The sequence below is a fragment of the Eleginops maclovinus genome, chromosome 3 (genome assembly GCF_036324505.1).
Source record: "Eleginops maclovinus isolate JMC-PN-2008 ecotype Puerto Natales chromosome 3, JC_Emac_rtc_rv5, whole genome shotgun sequence".
NCBI lineage: Eukaryota > Metazoa > Chordata > Actinopteri > Perciformes > Eleginopidae > Eleginops > Eleginops maclovinus.
The window spans coordinates 18,141,983-18,169,288 of NC_086351.1; the positions used below are offsets into that span (position 1 = coordinate 18,141,983).

At 39.4% G+C, this 27,306-nt stretch overlaps 1 protein-coding gene across 4 annotated transcripts in view; it reads right to left on the reverse strand.

The window, feature by feature from the left end:
* The window catches only part of ulk4 (unc-51 like kinase 4), a 67,600-nt gene extending 42,114 nt beyond the window's left edge, over window positions 1-25,486 (reverse strand). For 3 of the 4 annotated variants that reach the window (XR_010165399.1, XM_063878555.1, XM_063878554.1), the window contains exons 1-19: window positions 25,464-25,486; window positions 24,943-25,083; window positions 24,509-24,608; window positions 24,000-24,139; window positions 23,741-23,903; window positions 23,114-23,215; window positions 22,821-22,904; window positions 22,624-22,699; window positions 22,254-22,406; window positions 21,643-21,956; window positions 21,105-21,174; window positions 20,692-20,758; window positions 20,367-20,459; window positions 20,040-20,100; window positions 19,702-19,901; window positions 19,445-19,491; window positions 19,018-19,096; window positions 11,809-11,916; window positions 8,418-8,501 (exon numbers count right to left, since the gene is read on the reverse strand). Coding sequence is in view for 3 of the 4 variants with exons in the window: in XM_063878555.1 (XP_063734625.1) it covers window positions 8,418-8,501; window positions 11,809-11,916; window positions 19,018-19,096; window positions 19,445-19,491; window positions 19,702-19,901; window positions 20,040-20,100; window positions 20,367-20,459; window positions 20,692-20,758; window positions 21,105-21,174; window positions 21,643-21,956; window positions 22,254-22,406; window positions 22,624-22,699; window positions 22,821-22,904; window positions 23,114-23,215; window positions 23,741-23,903; window positions 24,000-24,139; window positions 24,509-24,608; window positions 24,943-25,080 (2,079 nt within the window). In the remaining variant the exon portion in view is untranslated. Of the gene's footprint in view, window positions 1-8,417; window positions 8,502-11,808; window positions 11,917-19,017; window positions 19,097-19,444; window positions 19,492-19,701; window positions 19,902-20,039; window positions 20,101-20,366; window positions 20,460-20,691; window positions 20,759-21,104; window positions 21,175-21,642; window positions 21,957-22,253; window positions 22,407-22,623; window positions 22,700-22,820; window positions 22,905-23,113; window positions 23,904-23,999; window positions 24,140-24,508; window positions 24,609-24,942; window positions 25,084-25,463 lie in introns of those variants that run through there. The other variant, XM_063878557.1, reaches the window with a different exon arrangement.
* Between the last annotated feature and the right edge of the window lie 1,820 nt (window positions 25,487-27,306).

The window sequence follows — 27,306 nt, forward strand, 5'->3', positions numbered from 1 at the left end:
TAATGCAGACCAAAAGAACAAACTGTTGTACACAGGATGTGCTGAAAGGCCTCTGGCATTCACCCACAAGGCCAGTAATAATACATAAAGAGTAAAGAGGCGATGTCTTCTATTTGACTAATATTTGTAAAGATTAGCTTGTGTGACACAGTGTGCAAAGCATCCCAATAGCAGAGCATACCATACAGGGTTATGGATTTATTTTGTCGCACATAACAAAATGCCAGTGAGCAAAAACATTTTGTGGTTCATTGTTACAAGTTACAGAGTGAAGCAAATATTGAAAAATGTCACACACCAAAAGGCAGAAATGAACAAAGAACCAACGCAATCACAAACTGACAATTAGATTAGCTCTCGACACCACCTCGATACAAAAACGAGAAAGAGAGGATGCGTGCGTGTTTGTGTAAGTGTGTGTATACTGTAGTAGCCCACACACCTTTGCCTGGGAAGGGAATAGTTGTTTGTGTTCAGACAATGGGGCCGGCTAATGAAATCTCTGTGGCTGAGGAAATTAGCTTTTCCAGAAAAGTCATTGTTGAGAAAGACAGGAAGTGGAACAGAAGTGATTGCCTCTGTCAGGTTATTATTGTGTTTCACGGTGTTACATCACTTAGACGCCACTCTCCCTAGATATGAGATACAATAGTCTATTCACAAAACACATTTTGTGGCAAAGGTTCAGAATAACAGCTGAACACTAATTTCATCATGGCAATTTCTCATGGTAATTCTGAAAAGCGGTGCAGCTGACTGATAATGACTTTATAACACTATTTCCTTGTTGCATATTCTACACATAACTGTACCGACTGTCACACATTGAGATTATGCAATGGATTTTTTCTTTTTAAATCAAACTCACTCTTTGGAAATTGGCTATGCAACCTTTTTATTTTGTTTCTCATCAACAATGCCGGCTGAAGTCATGTCATCGCAAACATGTTCATATGATCCACTTTTCTGTTGTCCAATCTGTTGGCTCAGTATGTTTTCAACATTCATAGATTGAGCTAAACATGCTTAAATAAACAACTATTGTTTTGTATTATTACCCTCCCTCAAAGATCTAATATTTAAACCTGTGAGTTTATCATTTACAAACAATTATCAAATTCCATCTGCTTCAACATCTGCACTATGAAATAACGGAATAATATTGTGCCTACCTGTGGTTAAAACAATGTGAACGTTTAGAAATAATCCTCTTATGAAGGAAAAGATGAAGCTCTGATCTTTTACAGTGCTTCAAGGGCCAGGCTGTGATCCACACTCATTTTAAAGCGGCCTATTCATCCACGTGGGAACCATAATGATAACTGAGGGCTAAAATAACCTACCTATTAATCCAATATAGCGCATAACATTGTGTATTCAACACCAAGGGACTACGTAGGATGACAACATAATGAATCCTCTGGCACCCCTGCGGGAACTAGCAGGATGGGCTGTTCCACGATTCCCCAGGCTAAGCGGGCCAGCTCACTAATGAGCCCACGGGGGAGCACCCACTGTCTATGTGTTTAATAGACTGTAGCCCTGCCAGGAACTACACAGAAAGAAAAAGAGGGGGAGACTGGAGGAAGGAGGAAGAGGGAGAAAGATGCAGTGAGAGAGATATCCTTACATGTGGTGAGAAACAAGTAGCTCCAGCTCATGCAAGAAACTCCATCATTATGATGCAGAGAGAGACATGCAGGAGACCGAGGAAAGAGTAAGTTATTCTTGTTATAATTTCCCACAGTATGAGAAACAAGTTCATCCAAGAAACACACTCATTGTATTATACTCAGTGTCCTACTTAAACTTCACATCTCCAGAAAGTCAACTTTAAAGAAATTAAAGTCGATTCTTTGCAGCATCCCTAAAAACTTTGCTACAAGGTCATCGCAGATTTCTTTTTCTTTGCCAGATTGGAATCTAAATACTGAGTGAGCTGTTATTTTATGAACACAATTTAAATCATACCATCAATGTAGTCTGTATTTAATCTAACAGACCAAATTTAAACATGCTAGGAGATTATGTTGCAGGTAATTCAGGTACCTTCTTGTTTCCGCCCGTTGGTTATTAATATTCACATTCAGATATTAACATGTTAGGACATCCATCATTTGACAGACTTCACTAACAAATATTCATTCCCCTTAAATGCCCGTTTGTTGAGATAATGCTACTTTTGTTTTATTTAATGAAAAAAAGAACAAAAGAAGTCCATAATTTGCAACAACAATGATTTCGATACATTATCGAACCTGAATAATGCATGTATTTGTGCTGTAATGGCTTTGGATAAAACCTTGTGGTTTTAATCGGTTTCAATGGGAACACCTTTCTTCCTAAGGGTCTGAATGTATTTTGGTATACATTGTATTATAGACTTTATATAGTAGCTAAGGGGGAACTCCCAAAATATTTTTTTTTAAAACTTCAATCCTTTCCATAATGTATGCAGATTTTTTAAACAGTAGTTTTTCTTGATTTAAAATTGGCATTGCAACCTTTACTTTATCTTCATCATGTTCCCGGTTTACACAAGTTCCATCTTTTTCATCAGGTTTCAACAGGACTAACTGGCCTCCTGGCAACTAGTTTGGAGTAAAAATCTCCCTTTTTCTGTAGCTCAGGGCTGACATAACATTTACAAACTTTGAAACCCTGGCTGGAAAAAAATCGGGGATAGATGAAAAGGCTAGGCGGAAATGGAACAATAAAATCTTGTCTTCAAGTGTACATCAGTGGATTAGTTTTATATCCAAACATGTTTGCACCTGGCCTCGGAGTCTCAAGTAGAAAGAGATCACATCACGTGACTTTGACGCAGGATTTGTGTGTATGCCTGTGTGTGCACGAGTGTGCGTGTTCACATGTCTGATGTGGTTTCCCTCTGTAATTAAAGTCCCTTAGAAGCCAGTGCACCTGGTTTTGAATGAGCCCCTATGGCAAAGACACAGACACCATCTATCATCCTCACACAGAACATCTAACACCCCTAACAGCCACACTCAAAGAGAGAGACAGCCTGTCTGATTAACAGGCTAACAAACAGGCAGTGGGGCGTACAGGAAGAGGGAGAGACCAAACAACACAGCAGAAAAGAGCAACAAGTAGGGATGCAGAAAAGCCAACGGGAAAGAGGACAGACAGAAAGACAGACAAAAACATGTAGAACAGGTAAACCAGCAGACTGAGGAGACAAGGAAATAAACAGATGAGGACAAGGAGACACAGGTAGGTCTAGACAAACCAACAGAAAAATAACGTGGCATGGGAAAAAGAACAGGCTAATAAAAAAAGGAAAAAGAGGAAAGTCAGGAATATAAACTCTCCTTTTTCTGTGCAAATGAGTTCCAAAATCTAACTGTACATTATGTTATACAAAGTACACTGGCGTGAATGCGTGTGAACGTGCGTGCATCGTCCGATGGTCATTTTTACATTAGAGACACAAGCGTAGGACCCATGACTGTCCCCCTCTGTTATTCTCTCCTGTGTGGAAGATAGTAATACATCATTAATAGGCTGTGTGTGTGTGTGTGTGTGTGTGTGTGTGTGTGTGTGTGTGTGTGTGTCTGTGTGTGTGTGTGTGTGTGTGTGTGTGGGGGGGGGGGGATATTTCTGCCTTCTGCACCCTGGCTCCTATCACTATAATACTGTTCACACATCCTTTCTACTGCTCACACACACACACACAAACACACACACACACACACACACACACACACACACACACACACACACACACACACACACACACACACACACACACACACACACACACACACACACACATATATTTTCAATCACAGGCAGCAGAAGTATCATCTCGTACAGACTCATAAATAATTTCCTGCAGCTCAAGTCTGGCCTGGAAACCAGCCTTTACTCCATGCCATCCACTCCCCCTCTCCAAGTACAACTCTCCCGCTTTCTCTCCCTGACTCCCTGCCATCTCCTCTCCCTCTCCCACTGCACTGATCCTTCTCTCTCTACCTCTCTGTCACTCCCTGCCATCCCCCACCATCCCTCCTCTCCACTGGTTAAACCACCACGCTTGCTCTGGCTCTGTGCCCCCCCGAGTCGACCCCTACTTCAACTACAATGGTCTCTATCCCTGTCTCCAGTGCTTTACTTGTAAATCAGGAAAACTCTCAACAGCAGCGGAGGGGGCTGGGGTGATCCAGGGGGTCAAAGAACGCCTCACAATCACACCGCCTGGAGCGCGTTAGACAGGGTCTTGGCGCTGTGTCTCAATGCTGTCATGCAATGAACAGAGTGTGGCACTGGATTTACATTTAGCACATTAGCAAACAATCTCCTTCACACTGCATGAGACAGACTCCACTTCAACAAATATCAAGGTCACAGCTGGTCACCCATACAATCAATGATTAACTAAGAGTAGTACAAACATCTGTTATTTATGTTTATGTTTGTTATGCTCATTCGCAATTTGAAACATAATAATATTCAAGTGATATTTACTCTCCTCCCAAAATTAAATCCACTATACTTTGTTGCAGTTCACAAACATTTAGTGTCCAAACCAAGGTCAAGGAGAACCAGGGGAGAACATCAATGTTTCTGAATCTCAAATAGCTCCATCCAAGATTTGAATGATCTTTAAAAGAGCAGTTAGCTAAAGTTAAAATATATTATTTAAAGCTGCACAAATCAATATTACCATATTTACAATGAATCAAATCAATCTTCTGAATGTGAAAGGTGTTGCATTTTGTTACAAACCAACGCTGCAGCTCCTCAGCACAGCACTGCAGAACTGTAGTGGTACTACTTCATCTCGCATCTCACTGGTTTCCAAATTTCAGTTGCATCTAAAGAACCGGCTTGGCACCTCACAACGGACCAATTTAATTTCAAGATGATAAACACAGCCAAACATTAAGCAACTTAAGAGCTGGATATAATCTTTCTCTTAGGAATTGTTGGGCCCCAAAATTGAGCTAAAACTGCAATCCTTTGATCCAAAAGACTACATGTTAGGTGTGAATTGGTTTCAATAAGACACAGCTGGAGTAGGTGACTCCAGCCTACACTGTTTATGAGCATGGGAAATAAAAGGAGGGGGAGACATTACAAAGCCCTTTAAATACATTAAAGAAAGAAAATGTTTAGCACTGCAACATGTATATGTTCATATTGATGTCATATTTGATCAAATGACTACATTAGCTGTCGTAATATTGCTTAAATGTGTTTATTTGGACTCGCATTGTTTTGTTTTTATAATTGAATCAGGAAATAAAGACATTCCATAAAAATTGCATAGAGGTGCACAATGGGGTGTTAGCTCTCAATGGGATCGGCAGTGTGAGCAGCCTTCTGCCTCGGGCTATTTGTCACGCTATTTGAGAAAGATTATATTAATTCTTTGTCTATATCCCTCTCCCACTCTGTCTGTCTCTCATTAGCTACTCAAGGGTGAGCAACCTTATATCTGCTGTCTTTACGACCAGAAGTTCAACTTTGTATAACCTATGGCAGGATCATCCAGGTGGATCACAGCCTCAGCCCCTCATGTGTGCTGTCTTCTTACTGGCTCTGTCCCTTTGCCTGCTTTAACAGCCATCTGATACAATCAATGTTAAATAAAGTGTAAAATAATACTTCCATTTGATTATTTCATACAACCCTGGATGTACTGTTTCTTATTAAAACATACTATAATAAAATACAGTCATATTATGCAGTTACAATATTGTGAGCTAGAAATTAGTCAAAATATTTTGCAATTAACAACTCATGTTTAGAAAAGTTGTACTCTGCTTTTTCTTTCCACCACTGTACGGGGAATATATTTGGGCAGCAGTTGCTCAGTCTGTAGGGACTTGGTCTGGGAACCAAATTGTTGCCGGTTCACGTCCCGATCACACCAAATTACGGAGTCTGGTCTGGTAGCTGGAGAGCAACCGGATGGGCCCTGCCAAGGTTCCCTTGAGCAAGGCACCGAACCCCCAACTGCTCAGAGGTCAAGAGAGGAAGAGACGAGGAAGATGAGCCAGACAGCAAACAATTCAGAAAGTGTGCTGACAGCCATTTACAGTGACTGTAAAACCGTGTCTCCTGTTGGATGTCATATCCAAGTTTTCAAATACAATCAATGAAAACTTTTGGTTGTCTTTTTTTTTTTCTGTTTCAGAACTGCACTCAAATCTATGTTTGGAGTTTCCAGATTTATACTGTTCAAAAATATCTGGGATACACTTTTACACAAACATTTAATAAGGGGGTTTTCCTTCTGTTTAGTTAGTTTATTAAAAATGATATTGGCCAAAATCTACGCTCTACTAGTACATCATTATTTGTGAGAACTAAAAATCAGATGCATTCAGTATTGGCCAGGTTGAGACATTGTACAGGGAAAGATTTGGTTTCAGACTTTGCGGGACACTGAATTTTCATGTGTTATTCAACCAGAGAAAAAATAAATGAATATACATGTGTGTCGCTCCTTAGGCACTTAAACACAAATTCCACTGTCAAGTTAAGATGTTCTGCCATTGTACCCTCATTGCTAATTTTCAGGGGACGGACAAAAAGCAGATCGCATTAACGTGCTTATCACAGCTCTCTGTGTCTGTGAGTGGCACAGAGAAGTGATTTGTACATCATTGTGAAATAGGTAGTGCATTGACTAGTCGCAGGGCAAGTGCTTGAGATGGGTTGTACATTTTTTTCACTTTTGATCATTTAAGTGCCAATGTCAACGTGCGCTGAACACAAAGGGAATAATCTGTGATATGGCACTATCATTCATCATTTTAATTAAACAAGTATCTTTTGTATTAAAGCATTATACTGAAAACAGTAGAAAGGCAGAACCGAGTAAATGTGTTAATTGCAAGTAATATTGTCATTTGATATTAAATGACATTATTTTATCTTCCTCATATTGTGGTTGGCAAGCTAAACACTAACATGGCAGAAAAGCTAATAATAGTATACTATGATATGGTATAGTGTAACCACCTTGTTAATTCCTGAAAAATGCAACTCCCATGAGACAAAGTTAGACTGTTTAGACTGCTCTGTAATATAACAGCAAATATACCACGGGAAAAACAGCCAGTCAGGGAGAGGGGAAAAGAGAGACAGGGTGGGTAGAGGAAGGGAAGGAGAAATAGAAAAAGGAGGGAGTCAGGTTCGGTCTGGGGATGAGTGTTTGGTCTCTAAGGCTGAGTGTGTGTGTGTGTGTGTGTGTGTGTGTGTGTGTGTGTGTGTGTGTGTGTGTGTGTGTGTGTGTGTGTGTGTGTGTGTGTGTGTGTGTTTTTCCGTCAGCCTTCTCTCACAGCTCAATAATGATAAATAAGTCAACCTCCTCCCCTCAACCCCTCTCCCTGCTCCTGTCACACACTCACACACACCCCTCCTGTTCATCTCTCCCGCTGGTAATGAAGCAACAGTAGGTACTAGCTGACAACTGAGCAGACCAGAGTTTCATCTGTATTCATTCTGCTATGGTGGGGGCCACAACAGGAAGACCCTTTCTGCCACTGACAGAAAAACATGCGTCCATCTCCTTCTCTCCCTCCACCTGTTCACTGCATCCATCAGTCTCACCTCCCAACAAAATAGTCCTTATTCAACAGCGTGTGCCCGTAATGTAAGGACACTAAAAAAGCTTTGATAAGGAAGCACTCGGCTGTTGGAAATTTGATACTAAAACCAGTATAAGCACAATAAAAGTTATCTGATCTTAAAACATTTCTTGCAATTAAATGTAATTCAGGAGGCACAGCGTGGTGATGATAAAAAGCAGGGGGATTTATTGCCTCTATGTGATTGGTGAAGTGGAATATGGAGAGAAGGTCAGGGGTCAAAATAGTCAAAAGGTTGATGGCAACATTGACACATTATCTGTATGTTTCTTAACATAATTCAGGATGGTTTTATCTAAAAGGAGAGGAGATAGAGGGGAGTTAAACGAAATATAGCAGGTAAGCCAGAGCTATCCATATTGCTGCTTGTGTTTCTGCTCCATCTACTGTGTGTGTGTATCTGGAGGGTCCTAATTGCTGCTGAGGTCAGGCTGCTGAGCAGTAAAGGGCTGTGTTTGATGCAGGTAAGAGTGTGTGTGCGTGCATGTATGTGTGACTGCTCTGCATGCCCTTGACTTGCAGCTGGCAAACAACGCTTTAGGCCCCCACAGCTGCCTCATCATTACTGTTCACAGGGATCCCCTGCCACACACTCGCGCACACACACACACACACACACACACACACACACACACACACACACACACACACACACACACACACACACACACACACACACACACACACACACACACACACACACACTGGCAGGCACACACAGTGAGAGACTTAGTCACAGCTACACAGGCACAGACACAGAAACAGACACACGCAGACATACACAGAGACACTCACCCCTTCCCGCAGGCTCCTCATTAAGCCAGTGTAGGCGGCAGCGGGAACCAACCACAGTGCCTCTGGGGAGTCTCTCTTCTCCTCCTGATAGAGAGACATTGAGAAGACAGGGAGAAAGTGTGAGAGGAGATAGGAGGAGGGGGTACAGATTTGGGGGGCATGGGGCAGTGGAGGAGCAGAGCAGGAGTGGGAGGAAGGCAGAGATATTATATGGAGAAGATGCAAGTAGAGCAAAGTGAGGAAAAGGGCAAGAAAGGGTCAAGTAAGAGAAGGGAGCAAGAGGAGCCATGACTTCCTGATTACCATACTTTCATTTCCATTCAAATTTTTGTTGTCAAATATTGATTTTACTAAAAACATAGTATATTTTAGTATTTTACATAGTAATTCTTTTTTTGCTTTAATTTTGTGTACTCAATCACATCACAGGGAGAACAACTTTAAATATACTAATACATTTTTAATTAAAAGTGGACAAGGCTGTAAATAACAAGTAATTTCAGTTTCAAATTTTGCATCATCTAAGGCTTTGAGAAAAAATCTGTTGATATCATAGTCTACAATATGTCGGATAAGATTAAAAATGCCCATCACAGTTTACCAAACACCAATGCCATTCTTTTTGCAACCAAAAATCCTAAACTCAGAAAAGCAGAATATCCTCATTTTCGACACAAAAGTTTGTCAGTTTTACTTAATAAACGATTCACATATTAATTCAAATTGTTGTCAATTATGTGATTGTGGTCTGACTCTTGTTCATTTGATCATACTGGATGTATGTACTTATTTTCTAACTAAATATTTGTGCCTGACTGTCACATCAGTGCTGTATTACATTTCAGATCAGAACTGATCATTTCAACCATCATTTAACAATGCCCCATTAGATACACACTGTTCTCTGCTCTCGGCTATATGTAACCTTGAGGAATAAGACAGGACTGGAGGCTATACCAAAGCTAATCGTTGTCATTGACTGCTGCTGCAGTAGAAAAGAGGAGCAAAGCGGCTGATTCTACCTGGGGACACTAAAGGGCCATTCCGCATTACTCACATAAAAAAAATGCTGCCTCAGAAAATTAATCTGATCATTAATGGTGTTTTCTGTGGTTCTGTACTATTTCAGTAAACTGCTTCTGGTGGTTTGAGGTCATTTTCACCTTACCACACTGCACCCACCATGTGGGAATAGCATGAAAACTTTGTGTTTCAACCTTGAAACAGTTAGTCCAAAGTCCAATAAAAGTTTAGGTTTCTGTGGTTGTACGTACATTAGACCTAACCTTGAGAATAAATGCAGCAATGCAGCTGATCATTGACATTGACCAGAAGACCCACCAGATCTGCCAACCTGCCCTAACACCAGGGGACTCTTAAAAGACTCAATAACTACTGGGGTTTTAAGAGCCATTGGAAGCCCACACAGCACTAAAAGCTGTGCTCATCATTGACTGAAAAACACATAAAATCCAATCCTCAGTCCAAAGAAGACAAGCAGGTTACCTTACAACAAGAAGGTTTTATTAGACTCTAATGACTGCCATCGCTTCACACGAGAATCCTGCACTCAGCCTTCTCCACCCAAGCTCCAACTGCCACTGAGATTTCTGGATTAAGTTCCAATCAAACATTTAAAAATGGAAAACCTAAAAAGAACTACAGCAAATCATTCTAATTAAAAAGCATATCAACATTTTTAAGGATTATATATAGGTCATAGCAGTAATATAAATAGCCAAATATTGTTCTTGGAGCTCTACTAGTGACAATTCTTGGCAGCATATTATCAGTATGATAAGAGGCGAGTCTATGTCTACATTTGAGATATATCTTAACAATTAAAAGCTTCTATTTAAATATATATATTGTGAGCTCCTTTGTTCTTCAGTTATGATTGTATTACAGACATTTTGGACAGGACTAAGAGCAATCATATTAGTTCTTTTGGTTCATGACAATTTGGATGTTTTTTGGACGGTTCTGACTTTTCTCCTGAAGGAAAAGGAATACAATGGTTCAAATCAAGTGTACTAAGTCAGTCAGTTAATTTCAATATCCTATATCTTTTATTTTCTTACTAAAACCAAGTGACCCAGATAAATAAATGTAAATAGCTTTTCAACAACTGATCCAGAACGCTAAGAGGGGCTACAGGAAACAGGTAATTAAAGCGCATCCATGGAGAAACGCAAGCTCCTGCAGGAGGAGAGTAGTCGAAGTATTAAGAGCTTCTACAGACACTGATGAGATTCCTCATGGCTTCAGGAGAGTAATAAGTGTAATCAGGCGGGGTGATCGATTTTTGAAGGTTATCCGTCAGTCTTGTAAATAAAAATCTTACACTTAATCGACTCGCCTGGCTAGATTGAGGTTAACTAGAAATAAATTGGGATCACCTTTTTCTAACGAGGCCTCCTTCACTCTTTCTCTTGTAATTTTCAGGGCTCGGGGTCAATTCACTTATAATTCTATTTAGTCAGCATGTAAATTTAAACTCCATTACTTAATGACAGAGCACTCATTTCACTCGAGATTGGTCTTTCTCATGGAGGTAATAAGAAAATGTGTTTTGATCTTTCTGGCATCTGGTATCAGCATTGTGCTCGATTCACTTTGACTCATTACCTCGAAAAGAAAGTCGTTTTTCTACATTCTACATAATTACTGAAAAGTTGGGAAAAGAGAAACTTTTTCTCAGAAAGATAAATTTCACTATTCGCATTTTAAAAGCAGTTTATTGGGGGCATCCAGATGGCCTGGAAGTGTATGGTACAAACCAAACAAACAGAATCTTATTGGCTAGTTTGTTTTAACTTTAGTATACACATTTGTGTAGAGCAAACTAAGGGTGAGAAACTACAGTTTACCATCCTACCATTGTGTGAGTTTGTAATGTTTTAACATTCATGTGATTCTCAAAACATGTAAATATGAATATTTCAATTTATCAATCAAATTGAATTGAATGCCTTTTTCTTATTATTGAATTAAAAGGGTCTATTATCTGTGTAGGTCTAAGCCATATGGAAAGTACTGAGAATCTGAGATAAATGAAATGCCCCTGTCATATTATAGGGTCGATTCCATCTAAATGTCTAACTTTGATATTGAAAACTGATGGAAAAACTAACACCAAGGAATATGTAAACAAATATTTTGGCACAATGTGTTAAATAATTGGTACAAAAGCTACAGAAATATCAACATACTGTATTTTCTTATACAATATGCAATCGTTGCCGCCTTTGCCCCGTTCACTGCATGCATGCAAGTTCAAATGTACACCCATTTCTCACTACAGTGTGTTTGGCTTCATTCAAGTGTTCCCTTTAAATCAATAAGCTGCAGTATTGCTGTCTATTATACTGGCTTCTGTGGTGAAGTCTACCTGAGAGGCGATGAGGTAGATGATCTCCCCGAGTGGCGGCAGCAGGATCTGCTTTATTTTATTATTCCTCAGGTTCTCTCTCAACAGGTCTGTCAGTGTGGACACAGCCTGGAAACAGAGAACACAGATAGTTTTATCAGCACTTATATTTTATAGTTGCACAATCAAATTAATAAGGAAAGAAGTGATATCAACAGCTCTCTTAATTCTTTACTTATAACATTGGTTTGCAAAAGTGTAATTACAATATGCACTCTTCTGAAATATTTGCATGATCTTTGCATAAAGTTAGTACTGGATGCTGACAAGATAAAATGTGTTTTATTCCCAAGAACGCAAAATTCCAGTTTACGTCCCTCTGCGATACGTACACTTAATGATACTGAAATTCAAATTGTGAAATCCTGTAAATACCTGGGGATTTGTCTAGACAGCACTCTCACTTTTAAACTAATGTGGATCAACTGACACATAAAACTGTGGATAGAAACTCTTTGCTAAAAGTCATATCCATGCTTGACTATGGCTAACTTTAAAAAGTAGACCTGACTATGCAACAACTGTAGGAAACTGATCGTCATTATCCAATGGTAGATGACGAACCATTCATTGTACAAAAAAATGTACTATTTTACTGAAACTATTTGGGGTGAATTTTTTTTATGTAACTAAAGAGTGGGTAAAGCAGAAAGGGTCATGTAGGAGAATGAAGAGTGAGAAAAGGATAGAATAGAAAAAAAACAATTGCAAGGTCAAATATAAAAGAGGGGAAAATATTCTTCAAGTATGAGGTGGAAGCAGGAAAGAAAACAATATACAGTATACATATTTATACAGTATCTTACAAAAGTGAGTACAGCCCTCACATTTTTGTAAATATTGTATTCTATCTTTTCATGGGACAACACTGAAGATATGACACTTTGATACAGTGTAAAGTAGTCAGTGTACAGCTTATCTTAACAGTGTAAATTTGCTGCGTCCTCAAAATAACTCAACACACAGCCATTAATGTCTAAACAGCTGGCAACAAAAGTGAGTACACCCCTAAGTGAAAATGGCCAAAAGTGTCAATATTTTGTGTGGCCACCATTATTTTCCAGAACTGCCTTAACTCTCTTGGGCATAGAATTCACTAGAGCTTCACATGTTGCCACTGGAATCCTCTTCCACTCCTCCATGATGACATGACAGAGCTGGTGGATGTTAGAGACCTTGCACTCTTCCGACTTCTGTTTGAGGAGAGGATGCCCCACAGATGCTCAATAGGGTTTAGGTCTGGAGAACTGCTTGGCCAGTCCATCACCTTTACCCTCAGTCTCTTTACCAAGGTAGTGGACATCTTGGAGGTGTGTTTGGGGTCGTTATCATGTTGGAATACTGCCCTGTGGCCCAGTTTCCGAAGGGAGGGGATCACGCTCTGCTTCAGTAGGTCACAGTACATGTTAGCATTCATGGTTCCCTCAATGAACTGTAGCTCCCCACAGCCCGCAGCCCCAAACCATGACACTCCCACCACCATGCTTGACTGTAGGCAAGAGACACTTGTCTTCTTACTCCTCACCTGGTCGCCGCCACACACGCTTGACATCATCTGAACCAAATATGTTTATCTTGGTCTCATCAGACCACAGGACATGGTTCCGGTAATCCATGTCCTTAGTCTGCTTGTCTTCAGCAAACTGTTTTCGGGCATTCTTGTGCATCATCTTTAGAAGAGGCGTCTTTCTGGGACGACAGCCATACAGACGAATTTGATACAGTGTGTGGCGTATGGTCTGAGCACTGACAGACTGACCCCCCACCCTGTTAACCTCTGCAGCAATGCTGGCAGTAGTCATACGTCTATTTTCAAGAGACAACCTCTGAGTATGACACTGAGCACGTGCACTTAACCTCGTTGGTCGACCATGGCGAGGCCTGTTCTGAGTGGAACCTGTCCTGTTAAACTGCTGTATGGTCTTGGCCACCATGCTGCAGCTCAGTTTCAGGGTGTTGGAAATCTTCTTATAGCCTAGGCCAGCGGTTCCCAAACTTTTTTTGCGGCGCACCCCCTTCTACGTCCCAACTGAGTTGACGCACCCCCCAAAAAAACTAAAAAAACTTTTAAAAAACTCAATAAAGCTTTGTTTTATCGCCAAATAAAGACTCATGGGCAAATAACCAGTACACGCGTGACGATAACATCAACAAAGTTTCAATATAATGCAACAAAGAAAAATTGCAACGATCCACAACATTAAAGCGCATGGGCTCAGAAACAGATAAAATAAATAAAAACAAGGATCAATCATTTCCTGACTCCCGCTCATTTTCTTCTCTCGGATTCGTTCCTATTCTCTCCATCTCTGTTGCCTCCAAATCCTCACTCTCTCTTGGTCCCTCTCCTCCTTCATGACTTTGTCATGAGAAGTTCCACTTGACAGTTTCTCTGATTTCAGCCAGTTAATCATATTTGAAAGAATGAATGAAACGAGTTGGCGCGCATATATCCTAGGCTACAGTGAAACGTAGAAGAACTAACCAATTACAGTTTTTTGATTTAAAATAAAAGGGATAACAAAGGAAATGTTTATTGTTCCTGTTTTTTATTGTAGCCTATGGAAAAATCCCACTTAAAAAACAACACTGTGTAATATTTTTACACCAGACCACCATTACATGTTTCATCTCGCGCACCCCCTGCTGGCAGCTCCACGCTTTGGGAATCCCTGGCCTAGGCCATCTTTATGTAGAGCAATATAATTTTTTTTTTCAGATCCTCAGAGTTCTTTGCCATGAGGTGCTATGTTGAACTTCCAGTGACCAGTATGAGAGAGTGTAAGAGCGATCACACCAAATTCAACACACCTGCTCCCCATTCACACCTGAGACCTTGTAACACTAAAGAGTCACATGACACCAGGGAGGGAAAATGGTTAATTGCGCACAATTTGACCATTTTCACTTTTGTACTCACTTTTGTTGCCAGCGGTTTAAACATTAATGGCTGTGTTGAGTTATTTTGAGGGCACAGCAAATTTACACTGTTATACAAGCTGGACACTGACTACTTTACATTGTATCAAAGTGTCATATCTTCAGTGTTGTCCCATGAAAAGATAGAATAAAATATTTACAAAAATGTGAGGGGTGTACTCACTTTTGTGAGATACTGTATAAACAGCCGCGTAAAGAATTAAGAGACCACTCCAAATTGTTCTTAAATCTTTATCTCTAAATGTATGGCAGCCATTCATGTCTGTTGAATTCCAACACAGAAAAATTGTCAGTAGTTTAGAAAATACAATAAAATAAAAAATATTTAACTTAAAGACATACCTATAAATACTTAAAAAAGAGAGTGGTCTCTTGATTTTTTCCACGGCTGTATACAGTATATATATATATATATATGTGTGCTAGGTAATATCATCAACAAAATCCCTGGAAACCTATAGAAAGCATACACACGGGCACCAAAATAAAGGGTTAGGGACACACAAGAAAGCATGTATACAAAAACACAAGCACTTTAAGTATATGCAGAAATAACTTGGTACAGAAATTGATGCAATCATAATTAAACGCACACCACACTCAGAGTTAAGTATATGTAGAGACAGCCTTGCTTGCTGGCATCAGGATTACTGCCAGCTTCCCTCCTCTCTGATCTGATGCAAGTTCTGCCTCACTCCTCCATCTTTCCCTTTCTCTTCTTTTTCCACTTTTTCCTTCCCTCTGTTCTCCCTTCCTATATTGTTTTTCGCTATACTTTTGTGCTGTCTGTTCCTGCTCTACTTTAAAGTGCCCTCTATGTACTGTATGTATCAGTGTATACACTGTTGCTTCCACCGTCCCTCCCTCTTCTCTCCCTCTTCTCGTCGTGGGGTGAGAAGTGGTTATTTTATTCTTTCTCTTTGTTTCTGCCCGAGATCCATGGTGCATCCATCAGTGAGCATGGTACAGTATCATTTTGAGTCATGAGTCGGTCTAAAGATTACACTTTGAGACTCGAAAAGCTAATTTATTTCAGTTGGACTAATTCAAGCATATTTATACATAAAATATAAACTCATAGCACATTGTGTCACTTCTAAGTTTGTGAATGATACAGCTTTTGGCTCTTTAGATGCTGCTCTTGGTTTTCTGCCTCTATCTCACATTATTGCTCTCTGATCTTCTCCCTCAATCTCTTCCTGAGCTAAACCCGCTAATAGCATAAATGGCTGAGTGAGGAGCAGAGATACTGTGGTGTTTGTTTGACACTGGTCACGCAGCTGCTCTTAGACAGAGGGTGTTGGAAGGCAACCCTGTGCGACGAGACAGAGCGAAAAGGAAAACAACACAAGCAAATGTAAAAATGTATTCCCTCGAAGAACACACTATCATTATCTCAGCATCAACACTCCCTCTGATGAAATACTGCTCACAGGGAAACATAAACATGTGCACTTAATTAACATGCAGAAAAAACTAGAATAAAAAGCAGGCCCAACAAAGCACACCAAAGTTTTGCACATACACGCAAGTATGACAAATACAGAGGCTAAGTGTGATAAAGCTAGGTTGAAGTATTGCATTCAGATGCATAAGTACCCAGTGTTCCACTTTCATTTGCTAAACCTTCAAAATGTACATACTAGATTTCCAGAGATCTCCTCACATCGATATTTGCAAAATGTATGTTCAGTCCGATGTGTCCCCTGGCAGCTATGACAAACGGTGCGTCATATTTTAAAACAAGACAACAAATGCCTGGCTCAAATATAAAAAGCACATAAAGTCATTGTGTTGAACAGTTTTGTTAATGGATCAACCGCTTAATCGAGTAGATGTTAAGCATAGATGAGTACAGGGGAAATCTTCAACAATTAGCTCCAGGAAACAATATTGCATCATTTTCTAATTGACAATAATCTATAAATATATTATGTACAGTTGGTTTTGAATGGATTTACATGACTTTCATTCCTTAGTTGTCTTTTACTGTTTATGTTGTAATATTTACAACACAAATGCAAGTAGTGTCTTCCTGAAGCCAATGCCCTGTGAATGTGTGTTCCTGGAGATTGCTGAGAGGTTTAGAATGCATTCAGACTCTGTATCCCCCAGAAACCCCCTGCACAGGGAGCTTCACCGGATACAGCGCTGTACAAGCCACTGAAAACTTTTAGGAATGATAAGTCATGGTGAACATGATATCTATTTGGTTTTGAAAGCACAGCTTCTCTATGTGGCATAAAGAACGTAGCAAGCTTTCCTTAGTGACATTATCATTTCAGTATTTTTGAAGACAGTAAGAAGACAGACAGGAGACAGTGAGACAGAAAGAGAGACCAACAGGTGAGCGTGTGTGTGTGCATGTGTGTATGCGCACATGCACTTGTGTTTGAAGGGGGGGGAACATATAGCAGTTACCATGGTAACTAAGCCCAGCCCTGACACTCCAATCAGTAGGACTGCAGCAGGAGAACCCCTGCTGTGACAATACACACACACACACACACACACACATAAATGAAAGTATGTGGTGTTTTAGTGGTCATCTGTTAGGAATACTACAACATAAGAATACACACAAACACAGAACATTTTGCTCACCCATACACACACATAGGGAAGGAGAACAGAGACAAACTGAAAACTACACATGCAGGACCCCCGCTGAGTTCACACACAAACATTTCTCAAAAGAGCCCATGCACACTTACACAACCACAACAAACAACCACACACACACACACACACACACACACACACACACACACACACACACACACACACACACACACACACACACAGTTTTAGAAACAAAAAGACAAACACACATGGCACAAATGCACAGCTTTGTCCTTTTCTCAACACTTTATCATCCTACGGTGGCTTTAGGGAGGTAATGGGGGTGGCAGAAAAATGTTCCGCCATTTGTCTTTAACAACAAGTGCACCGAAAAAACCTGGGTACGCCACAGACGGCCATTTTGTAAATCACCACAACGATTCAGTAGCAGTTAAGTGTCAAAACATGTGGAGAAAGACCAAAGACCAAAGAATAAGTCATGGAAAAAGGGACAAAATTAATTACATTAAATAGATGTGAGAGCAGACAAAGACAACAAGACGACAGAATAGAGAGAGAAAGAAAAGATAAGGATGAAATGTTCAAATAACAGTAAGAGGCTCCGGATCTCACCTCCATAAAAAGCTGCTGAGTTCAACACCGCTTAGTTTGTGTGTGTGTGTGTGTGTGTGTGTGTGTGTGTGTGTGTGTGTGTGTGTGTGTGTGTGTGTGTGTGTGTGTGTGTGTGTGTGTGTGTGTGTGTGTGTGTATGTGTGTGTGTATGTGTGTGTTATGGAGGGCTCAGAAAAGTACAAGATCCATCTAGGGGTATTAGAGTTAGGGAAACTGTCTAGGGAAATGTGTGTTCAGACAAGTGTATCCTATTACTAACGGCGCTTTTCTTGATTGTTATTATGGGGTAATACTGTAGCAACACGCACTCAGTTGCAGGTATATTAGGTTCACATACATAAAAATAATTAAATCTAATAGTCAAGAAAATGTATTTATATAACACAACAAAGCAAATCACCCATGTACCCCTAAAGTTTTTACTATCACTGATTAGATTTATTCAGGTGTAACCTGCATCATTATTATAGCTTGGACAAAGAGAGTCAATTGTGGGGACATTGTAAGAATTATAAAGTAAACAGTATAAAAGTTGAATATGTAATTGTAAGTAAACACATAATTGAAATCTAAAAGCAAAAGCAATAAACTGACTGACTGACTGACTGACTGACTGACTGATATTTTCAGTATCTTTGAATCTATTGAAGGATGTGTTGTCCTGTAGGTTTTTGATGCCACCTGCTGGTACACTAGTTTTACAAAATTAGTCAGGACTAAACAGGTATTCACATCCACATCTTGTTTTAGGGCAGATTTTTCCCTTCATCTTCAGTTACAAGTTTAAATTATAGATAAAAGAAACAACTTGAGATACTGTATGCATTATTGCACTATTTGTTACATTCTTATGCATTAAAGTAGATTCATATTTTCTGTACATCTGCTTGTATTTAGTGTCACCTCATGGTGTGATCTAGTACTGCAGGTTTTAGGGCCGTACTTTTTTTTGCCAGGTTTGGGGAATTCATATATTTATATATTCATTATCTCTCGTTTCCTTGTGGAGTGTTTGTGTGAGTGTGCATTCCAGACCTCAGAAACAGGGCTGTCCTGTCCTAGTTCAGTGCAGTGCAGCGCCAGTAGACCCATCACTCTGAGAACTTTGCTCCGTCTGGAAAACATTTTTTTATTTTCATTTAGTAAAAGTGTGAAAACTGTTCATTTTTGTGGAGAGGGAGAAAGATGGTTGCAAGAGAAAAAGAGTTAGTGAGTACACATCATTATTGGTATGCTGTCCTCCAAGTGCTTCTCTGCCCCTCATGTTTGTTACTTTGGTGCAGCCCTATTCTTACGTAGTTAAGTCCACTTGCATCTTTGGTTTCAGAGTTTCAGCTCCACCACTGGTTATTTCAGTTGTCATGTTTTCTGTGTATTGGAAGTAACTTCTTCTCTAACATTAATGCAAGGTGACCATCATGCTTTCTGGTTTAGAGAGAAAAAACATACATAATGTACTTACACATCCCAGTTGGGAGCTTGTCGTAAATGCTGAGTCAATACTGGAAGCTGAATGTAGGAGGAAGGAGATTAGAAAACATAAGAAGGGCTAACAAGGTTAAGAACCACAACCACAAGCATATCATGTTTTAGCAGTACTGCTGTCTTAAAAGTAAACAAATAGGTTGATATATTCCCTCAAACTGCAAAATGATCCTGTTAAACCCATCAGCTGACCCTATCTCAATAGGGATCCAAAGTAAGTATGTCTCTTCCTACCAGTTTTGAGTTTATCAGTCTGTTAGCAATAGCATTGTGTCCAACTACACAGCAGAGGTAGCACAGCAGGTTGAGTCTGGAGCGTGTGGCTGTGGAATGAGGAGACGGAGCAGTGGAGGGGTGCTGTTCTTCAAGAGATGAACAAAACTGTAAAAGGAGGACAGTCCACTCTTCCTCACTCAAGGACTGCAGCTTCTCGACTGGAGGGGGGTGGGTAAAGTCAGCATCAAGACAGTTTGGGGCCAATGAACAAACAATCCACAGATCCTATGTCATTTTTATAGTACACTGATAAAATCTAATTTAATAAGGATTCAAAAACAAATATACCACAGTACCTGAATAAGCTGGTACACAAAGGTTTTTGGGATCAAATCGCACAGGAGGACTTTTAAGAATCTGAAACAAAAAGAAAGTGAACACCACAGAGTGACTGTCTGATCATCAAATCACAATCACCAAGTTGCTATATCGTTACTTCTTACATAAACTTAAAGGTTTTTTATATTGCTTATCTTAACATTTACAATTGCATTGTGAGAGGAGGTTATAAAGAAAGGATCCTCACAATGACTCTTAAAGGGGAAGTTAAATAGATGCATTTACAGTAACTGAAAACACCCCAAAATCTATAGACAGTGTCCAATAGTATTGAATGTTTGTACCTTGGGGTTGTCCAGGATTTGGGTGACAGTCAGATCAGAGTCAGTGTGAAGAAGAGCTTTCACACTGGATGGGATGTCAGTACCAGTACTTGCCTAGGGAAATACGAAAGAGAATCAACCTCAGCAGGACCACAGTGAGGACCTTAGAGGGCAGACAGCAGATGGAAGCAGGGGATGGCATTCCTTAAATGTTGGACTTAGAATAGAATAGTGTGATTGTTTCGTCGCCTTTTTAACAGTTACTTGTGGTGTATTATTAGCATGAAACACTTGTCTCTGCTATTCACATGTTGTTGCAGATATCAGAATATTCGTTGGCATTAACCTGAAGTGGAGCGGTCTGGTTGGGAGGGTCAGAGATACTGCAGCCTCTCCTTGAGGTGGCACTGGAGCTAGAAGAACATCACAGAGATCATTTTCTTATTGCCAGTCAATATATCAAAGTGCATGAAGTTGATCCCTTGTAAAGCACAGTCTGGCTAGGGATAGATATACTGTAAGAGTAACCATGGTGGTAACATTGTTATTTCTTGTAGAGTATTTGCAGATGAATTTGTCCAATCCAAGCACACAGATGGAATATGTGTCATGAACAAAAAACTAAGGTTAACATTTCAGTTTGACAGTTTTCTTTGAGGCCATTACTTAGCTTAATGATTCAAACCGGTATAGAACAGGTTGTGGCTGACATAACCCTGCAACCCAGGCAAACCCTAGCGGATAAACTGCATTAAATACCTGAGCAGGAAAATGGCTTCAGTGTGGTCCACATCCAAACCACTTTTTGGCTTGAGCTCCGATACGTTATCTGGCAAAAAAGATACAACAACTTATTAGGACAAGAGTGTGAGAATCATGCTTAGTTAAGGCCACACAGGGAGGGATCTACATTACACCAACTACAGCAGACTTATCTCACAAAAACAATCTAAATGTCTGTCGTTCAGGGGAAAAGAACAAGACAGCACAAAATTAGCTTTATCTAAAAAAAAAATCCAGAAAACGACAATCATTGAAACAAAACACATACAAACATTAAAGGAATAAAAGCCTTAATAAACAGTCTTTGCTTATGCAGAAATTGTGTTGTCAAAGCTTTCCAACAAAATCAAGGTTCTAATTTACAAGGCTGTTGCTGAGAAACAGTTTTGTTAGGTGGTGTGATGACATTATGCACTATAAACTAGTGCATAATAAAAGGGCATAGCCTGTAGTGTCCAGGTAGCTCACATACAGTATCTAAACAAATAAACATAGACATCACGGAATGTCTTACCAAGTATGAATGATTTATTCGGCTGCCCAGCTAGCTCGGGGTCCTCTTCGGTCTTTGCCTTCTCCTCAGTTCCTCTCTCCTTCCTCATCTCCGTATCTGAGCCCTTGCTGTTCCTTGAAGCTCCACAGGTTGTGTGTCTGACAGCTTGTTGGAAATCAGTTCTTCTGTCAGATGGTCTGCAGGTGGTTGCAGTTGTGATCTGTAAAGCGTTCAGTTTCTTAGAGATCCTATGGGCTGGCTGGGTGATGACTGAATGGCTGCTGGGAAGCTCGTCTGCAGGTTCTGGAGGGAAAGGGTCACCAATCCTTGTGTGTCTGGGGAGGAATTGACAAAACAGATGAACTACTCCTGAGGGATAATTATGCATTTAACTGGTTAGACTAAATCTTATGGTTATTCTGCAGGCTGTGGGGTGTGCTGTTGAATTGCTTGCATTATATGGAAAGGATAAAAAGATACTAAAGTGGGTGTAAATAAATGTTTGCCTTTTACGTCTACCTATATGTGTTCATTAATACTTTGACAAAGCAAATCTGAATGGAGTAAGATGGTTGCAACAAAATGTCTGCAGAAGGCTTTAAAATAAATAGAAATATTATTAATCAACACACCTCATACTAGTTGAATCAACCCCCTCACAGCTAATGTCTTCCTCCTGATCCACTTCTTCCTCCTCCTCCTCGTCCTCTTCTCCCTCTCCACCCTCTTCCTCCATTAGTACTTGTGCCCAGAAAGGGTGGTCAAACAACTCCGGCCAGTCCATCCTAATAAACAAAAAAAACAACAACAAAAGATTACAACACAGAAACTTGACAATAATCTAAACATGCATGCATGTGTGTGTGTGTGTGTGTGTGTGTGTGTGTGTGTGTGTGTGTGTGTGTGTGTGTGTGTGTGTGTGTGTGTGTGTGTGTGTGTGTGTGTGTGTGTGTGTGTATGTGTGTATGTGTGTGTGTGTGTGTGTGTGTCTATACACTTGACCTCTCATCTGGGTTTTTATTGAGCAAGCCTTTCAGAAGACTCTGGAGGTCCTCGCTGGGAGGACTGGTTGAAATCACTGTAACAAACAAGGCAGAAGATACAGACATAGACATATCATAAAAATGATGATAAACACACATTGACTGTGTTTTCTTGTCTGTACCAGCTATGTGTGTATATGAGAAAGGGAGTATCACCTGTCTGTCTGAGAGGTGGTGGTTCTTGACATAAAATCATTTCTGTCATTTCTGTGAAGCTTTCCGAATAGAATGGAGGTTTACCTGGAAAAGAACCAACATTTGTAGAGAATGTTGAGGTTGTTGTTGGTCGGATGAAATTAATGAATATTCATGTCTATTTAAATATAGCCTGTCTACATATGTGTTTGTATGTTTTCTTTGTGTGTGTGTGTGTGTGTGTGTGTGTGTGTGTGTGTGTGTGTGTGTGTGTGTGTGTGTGTGTGTGTGTGTGTGTGTGTGTGTGTGTGTACCAGTATACATGTAGTAGAGTGTACAACCCAAAGCCCAGAAATCAGAGCCCATATTTGTTTCTGATCCCTGTAAAACCTCAGGAGCTGTGTAAGTTGGAGGACCTAAAAATACCAAGAAATACAGTCATTAGGAAATGCAAAAACTGTAAAAGACAGTCAGCCTTATCATGAACAACATGTATTTTACAATGAATTCTATCCAAAATATAGTATATGATTATGATATTTTTTATTCTCTGTCATCACAAAGACAATTGTAAAGAATAATCCAAATGTTTAAAAGTCGACCACTTTAGAAGACTTAGCTCTTATTCAGTTCTATTTCCCCGTAATTTCTCAGCATTTAGTTTATATTTGATAACCATGTATCAGAAACAGCTACTTGATCCCATTTGGTCTAGTTTCCTTGCATCTTGCCCTAAATATTCACCCACTTGTTTTGGATGTAACCTAAATTTTGTTTTAGATTTTCCTCTAATTCCTCTGTCTGTTCTTCCTCCTGAATATTATACTGTATAAGCTTTTTGCCACTCTTCTTGGCTAATCTACTGGCTCGCATGTCCCAATTCAACCATGCAATCTGTAAATAATTAATATGATGAAAAAAAGGAAAAAAAGTAATCAGACCATGTAATGTTTCCCTCGTGTGGTTAAAGTCATCCTTGCCATCTCCTTCCCCGACCTCCTCAGATGTAGAGACTGAGGTAAAGAAATCCTCTAGTGTTTCTCCATCTGCCTTGGACAGACAGAAGTTACCAAACTTCAGAGTGCCACTACCATCCAGCAGGATCTATGGGTAACATGACGAGAGATACTTTATTCATTCAATGATCATACATGTTTGTTCTATTTTAAGTCCTACATACACATGAATGTAGATGCAAACCTTAGCAGGGTTCAAGTTCGAGAAGATGATTCCTAATTTATGGATGTGTTTCAGTCCTTTGACCAAGTCCCAGCCAAACCTCCTCACCACATCTTCTGACAGACATCCATCACTACCAATAATAGACTCCAGGGAACCACCTGACAAATAGAAATGAGACACATCACCATTTGAGTGGAAAAACAGAAACAAGAGAGCAAGCCTGAAAGAGGCAAATACACCATGAAAGAACAAGTCTGACACCTGCTAGAAAAATTAAAAAACAACATTTCATGTTGAATGAAGTAGATTCAAGTTTACAATCTAAACTTTAAAGTAAATTGTTAATCAAACAAACCCGAATATAAGGGCATTAACTATTGTCTGTGAAATCCTATCAGTTTTAAGCTGCTATAAGATGCTTTTCTCTTTCCAAATGTTTAGATGGTTGAAAAATCAACAATAAGCAAGTTATTTCATCTAATAGTGCATGAGTGCTTATCTATCAGATGTGGCAGAAATATGTCTACCTGTACAGAGCTCCACCACCAACCAGAGGTGGTTGCTTGTCTCATACCACTCATAGAAGCTAACAATGTTCGGATGGTCCAGATCTTGGCTGAGACGTACCTAGTGGAATAAACAGAGGACATATTTATCGTAGCTATTTTGAAGTGCAATGCTAAAAAGTGAAATTATATCTTTAAAAAAAATAGTGATTAATAGATAGAAAAGCAGTTTAATGATGATAACAGCGCTAACAATTCAAAAACATTGTTTAAGTGTAAGACAATTATAAGATAGAATAATTTTAAGTACAGTAAGTTGTAATAACATTAACCCATTATTTCATAGTTAAGAGATGTCATGGCTCTTCCAGCTGAAAGAAAAGAAATACTATAAAACCTTTTTACTAATCAAATAAAAATAATGAAAATGTGACAGATGTCTACCACTATCCTACATGATTAGTGATCGCAGGTTTCTTGGATTTGTCGGCACAGATGATAGCGACATAGTTAAGGTTGCCCTTCCTTCTCCCTTTGTAGACAACAGAGCTACTTCCTGCCCCAAGCTCCTCATACAGGATGAAGTTATCCATCCACTGTGGAAAATACATCAAAGGTTTAAAGTAATACATTTGAAGAATTTGAGGTAAGAAATAGAGCCCACTAGAACGTATAATAACTCAAATATATATTACAATATTCTCTCAGTATATATCTAACTTTAAGGAGGAGAATAGCTTATTTAACTGTCACGTTATGGGCTAACGGTTGGTTTCTACAGGTCCAGCAACCGCTAACCTTATCGTGTATTCAGAAGCACAGGCAGGTTTGTTCGCGTAACAAGACAACAATCAAGAGTTAAAGTAACGTATTAACTTTAAAACTGGAAGCAACTATACATGGATATACAAAATACGAGCATTCAAAATGTTTGCATTTCCTCACACTAAATTATAAAAACTACCCTAAAACTTACCTCTTCATTCACCCCGCAGTTTGTTGGCGGAAGTGTAATGGGCAACGTAATTCCAACTGCAAAAGGGTAGTCTGGATTTCTTCAGTTATAATTAAAGCTAAATCTACTCAATTAAGTCATTACATGTGTAGTAAGAATATTTGTTATCTTCATTAAATGCTTCTACATACCCAAATCTGAAGAAATATGTCAATTGTAAAGTATGTGTTTATTTTACTTTAACTTGATAGCCTTCAAATGGTATATTCCAGCGTCGCTAGGTTACAGGAGTGCATACAACAGACAGCGCATGGCCTTAGCAATTATCCAAATCAAAATCAATGTATGACCTTTTTAAAACTACATTGCAAATATGGATCTCAGTCTGGTTGTATATGCCTCAAAGAGGCTCTTAGAATTTTCATTATTTTCCAACATTAAACGGTATGCATATAAATAACCTATTTATTTAGTTACCTTTGTAGTTTAAGACCTTCAGCAATGTTCAAATGTCCACCAAATGTGATGACTCTTTGTAAGTGTGGCCGTATGCAGCCTTCCTAAATTTTAACAAGCAAAGAAATTGCAAGTTAATTTGTGCTTGATACTTTTCCATTACTTTTAAATTACCTTGTGATAAATATCTAGTGTTTTACTGGTAATAAGTATAACATCTGAATCAAAGTAACTAACATTCTTTGGAAGATATAAAGTGTAACATCTCAAACAGAATTATTTTAAGAAACATGCATTGATTCAACCCTGCCTGGGGTCTCCCACAAATCAATGTTCCATTTATGGAAAACACTCTCACAGATAATTTATAAATACGTAGAAATGCATGTAAATAGAGAGCTTTGCGGGTTTCAGGATTAGGGCACTGACCCCAATCCTGTATCTGGTTCTCCATTGTCTTTAGATTAACAGCATCTTGGTCTGCTGTCCTGCAGTTTTCAACATTGAAAAAATAATGACAAAATATTCTTTATTATTCTTTTTGTTTTTTTCTTACTGTGTTAATGCATTAAGACACCACATAATGTGTACATTAACTTAATGGGTATACAGTCATCGTCACACATACATCCCTCGTACGTGAAGATGTCCTTCAATTTAAAATTAAAATTAAAAATCTGATTCTGTTGGAACTTGAATCTGTCCCATGATCTGATGTAAAAAGGCCTAGTCTACTGTATATTTGATAAAGTTATCCGTAGGAGTCAGGCCTGTATTGGAGAAATGCCTGGATAAGCCTGTAGAAAGTGTCACCTGCAGTGATTCTGTTTTTAATTTTAACCCAACACCACTGAGGGTAATGCAGTGTTACGTGTTGTTTAGTAAGTGTATCGTGAGTTTAACAGAACACTACTTAAAAATAAAAAAAACTCTATCTAATTTATTTTGAAATTACAAACACCGGATGTTGATCTATATTTTCTGCCTTGACTCCTCTCCACTCAGCAACTATGTTTCCACCAAATTAGTCAATCACTCCTGCAGAGGAAGGCGAAAAAAAGCACATTTTCAAAGTTTTAGTTTCGTTTAGTTTAGTTTATTTTGCATTTTCCGTTCACTTCCACTTGTTTTTCTCCTGATAGTGATTACACATTCTGACTCTGGTCTGTGTCGAAGTCTGTTTCCTGTGGGATGGGGGTGCTCTCTTTGGTCTGAGTTGGGATTTAGTTAGGTAAAGCGTGTCAGAGATAACTGGGTAGAGGTTATGTTTGGAGTGGTTGTCGGGTCTAACATATCAGAAGACGAGATGTTTTAATTAGGAGGACGGTTAGGTTCAGGTCAATGAAAGAAGAGCCTTATTTAATCTCGGAAACAGACTTCGATGCAACACACCGGTCGAGTGGTAGCA